Source organism: Quercus lobata, chromosome 11 (assembly GCF_001633185.2).
Source record: "Quercus lobata isolate SW786 chromosome 11, ValleyOak3.0 Primary Assembly, whole genome shotgun sequence".
NCBI classification, from domain to species: Eukaryota; Viridiplantae; Streptophyta; class Magnoliopsida; order Fagales; family Fagaceae; genus Quercus; species Quercus lobata.
This window is the reverse complement of record NC_044914.1, coordinates 36,675,656-36,678,463: the sequence shown is the minus strand read 5'-3', so window position 1 is coordinate 36,678,463 and position 2,808 is coordinate 36,675,656. Positions and strand designations below refer to the sequence as shown.

Genomic DNA, 2,808 nt, shown 5'->3' with positions numbered 1-2,808 from the left:
CAATGGGCAAGTTGAGGTCACGAACCGATCCTTACTCAAAATCATCAAGACTCGGCTCGAGGGGGCAAAGTGTATATGGCTGGACGAACTATCAAGTGTTTTATGGGCTTACAGGACAACGGTGAGGACTTCTACAAGAGAAACCCCATTTTGTCTAGCATACGGAAGTGAGGCAGTCATCCCAGCTAAAGTGGGACTTACAAGCTACTAGGTAGGAAACCATAACGAAAGCAAGAATGATGAAGTAAGAGCAATAGCCGAGCAAGTTAGCACGATACCAGAATCTCATAGCCAAGCACTACAACTCCAGGGTCAGACACAGGGACTTTCAGGTTGGACATCTTGTCCTAAGAAAAGTGATGGGTGCCATAAAAGACACCTCCCAGGGAAAGTTAGGACCTAACTAGGAAGGACCATATATAGTTACATCATGGCATAGGAAGGGAACATATCCCCTGGAGATATTGGATGGGCAAACGTTGCATCACCCATGGAACATAGAGCACTTAAAGAAGTACTACCAGTAGACGAGTGACGACACTCCCCATTTCCAGTTTATTTCCTTTTAGTTTAATTTTTATTGTCTACAGTTTCTTTTAAGCCCAAGGGCAAGTTTTTTATCTTTTAAGAACAATTTTTACCCATGAATTACCATAATAATAAGACAAGTTATTCAGAAATGCCACATGTTTATATCTACATTTCTACAAATATCAAAATAGACGGATTTCATCCTTAACGGATGATTAATGGTAAGTCCATAAAGTGGACGGATTCAAGTCCACAAAGTGGACGGGTTTCATCCTCAAATGATGACTAATGATAAGTCCATAAAGTGGACGAATTCAAGTTATGGATGATTAATTATAAGTCCATAAAGTGGACGGATTCAAGTCCACAAGGTGGATGGGTTTCATCCTCAAAGGATGACTAATGACAAGCCCAAAGTGAACGGGTCTCATCTCTAAAGGATGCTGGCTAATGGCAAGTTCATAAAGCAGATGGGTTCAACCACACGAGTTAAAATCACAAGTCCATAAGAGGACAGGTTCATCCAAGAGGATGATCAGTCCATAAAAGTGTACAGGTTCAACTTCAAGTCCATAAAGTGGATAGACTCATCTTGAAAGAGCTTATATTTAATAGGTCCTTAAATTGGATGAAATCATCCCAAAAATAATAGCTCAAATTTACAAAGTCCATATAGCAAACGAATCATCCCAAGAGGACGACTTGAGCTCGTCAGGCTCAAATTTTTTTGCTTAAACCTACAAGGTAGATGGATTCATCCTAAAGAATGAGTTATATTTATATAACCATAAACTGAACGGATTCATCTACAGGAATAAAAGTAGACGGATAATTTATAATAAGTAATCAATATATTACGAAAGCCCATGAAGGGAGAAGTCTAGATACAGAAAGCAACGGCATAAACTGTTCTTCAAAATCTTTACATATTAGCCATAAAAAAATGAAAAATAAAAAATAAAAAAATTACTGCTGGACGGGAGTATCCTCATCTCTCTCTTCTACAACTTGAACTTCATCAGGTTGACAGGTGCTGTCATCGACGAGTTTGATTTGACTTTCAATAGGAGCAGTCTCTCCATCACCAAGAAGGTTGTCAACAAGGGCATGATTAGCGAATAATTCATCTGTGTTCTCAGAGTGAACGGGCTGAACTGAGGTTTGGGCCTGGGCGTCAATAGTAACATGTGACAAATCTAGGTTTGGAAAAGAAGTTTTGACTTGATGGAGGCAGTCGTCGAAGCCGTCTGCATAAGTACCACCGAGCTTTGTCAAGTAAGCGTCGGAGTCGTGATACTCTTGCGTCGCCTCTTCCTTGGCCTGACGGAGCTGATTGTTGGCAGTTTGGATCTCTTTTTCTTTATCCTCAAGAATCTGCCGTAGTACCTCCGTCTGCTTCTCCAACTCACCTCGAACTTGCTCTGACAGAGCTAACTTCTTCTCCTAAACCGTCTTCCAAGCCTTCAGATTCAGCAAGCTTATCTTCTGTCAAACTCGCCTTCGCCCTAACATGGTTTAGCGCTGGCTCGTGGTTTAGGTAACCCTTTCATCATTAGCATCGCCTGGAAACAAAATAAGGGTTAGAAACCAGGAAAAAGAAAGAAAAAGAGAATGGGGACGGACACAATTACTTGTGCAATGCTAAAAAGGCTCGTTTCCTCCATAGCTTCTGTTGCATGGTTGCTTAAGTCCTCATAGTCGTCAGTTGTGATTATGGACGAGAGCTGCTCCAGCGTATACTTAGAGGCCTCACAGAGGAGGACGGGTGGTTTTTCGGTGTGGACAGGGCCCATCATGAGTCCCTTGCCCTTTCCTGGACCTATCGGAGTGACCATCTTCTTGGTCTCAGCCTTTAACCCCACAATGGACTCATGGACAACTTTGGGCTTTTTTGAAAGATGGTCAGTCTTCTTCGATGACTTCCTTTTGGTAGATGGGTTGGCCAAACCTATCCCCTTAGGGGGTTGAGTCTCCTCTTGTTTTTTCTTCGCAACTTGCTGCTTGATGAAAGCCCTTCTCTTGCTGTCTTCCATTTATGCACAAAGGTGGACAAATATCAGGAGTTAGATAATTTAAAACAAAGAAACCAAAGTATTGGGCAACGGACTTACATTGGTGTACTTGACGGTCATAGCGTTGGGCAGCTGTTGTGGGCTCTAGTCTGTCACAATACCAGTGGAGAGTATCTAAGTTGGCTAACTTAGCCCACGTCATCTCTAACAGCTTGGTTTTGTTAAATTTTTTTTTCTTCAAAAAGCTCCACTGCTCAAGTGAGAC

General features: G+C 41.9%; 1 protein-coding gene across 1 annotated transcript; it reads right to left on the bottom strand.

Moving 5' to 3' along the window:
* Positions 1-1,455: 1,455 nt before the first annotated feature.
* LOC115967773 lies at positions 1,456-2,808 on the bottom strand. Its single transcript, XM_031086917.1, has 3 exons — positions 2,643-2,808; positions 2,163-2,557; positions 1,456-2,093 (listed from the first exon to the last, which is right to left on the bottom strand). The coding sequence occupies exons 1-3, from the start codon at positions 2,743-2,745 to the stop codon at positions 2,037-2,039; spliced, it is 555 nt and encodes a 184-aa protein (XP_030942777.1). The 5' UTR covers positions 2,746-2,808; the 3' UTR covers positions 1,456-2,036.

Excerpts from the sequence above, each read along its gene's own strand:
- LOC115967773 (XM_031086917.1), bottom strand. The coding sequence starts at position 2,745 with ATGACGTGGGCTAAGTTAGCCAACTTAGATACTCTCCACTGGTATTGT. Across the intron at positions 2,558-2,642 it reads TGACCGTCAAGTACACCAAT|ACAGCAAGAGAAGGGCTTTC; the intron begins GTAAGTCCGTTG and ends CATAAATGGAAG. Across the intron at positions 2,094-2,162 it reads GCCTTTTTAGCATTGCACAA|GCGATGCTAATGATGAAAGG; the intron begins GTAATTGTGTCC and ends TTTTGTTTCCAG.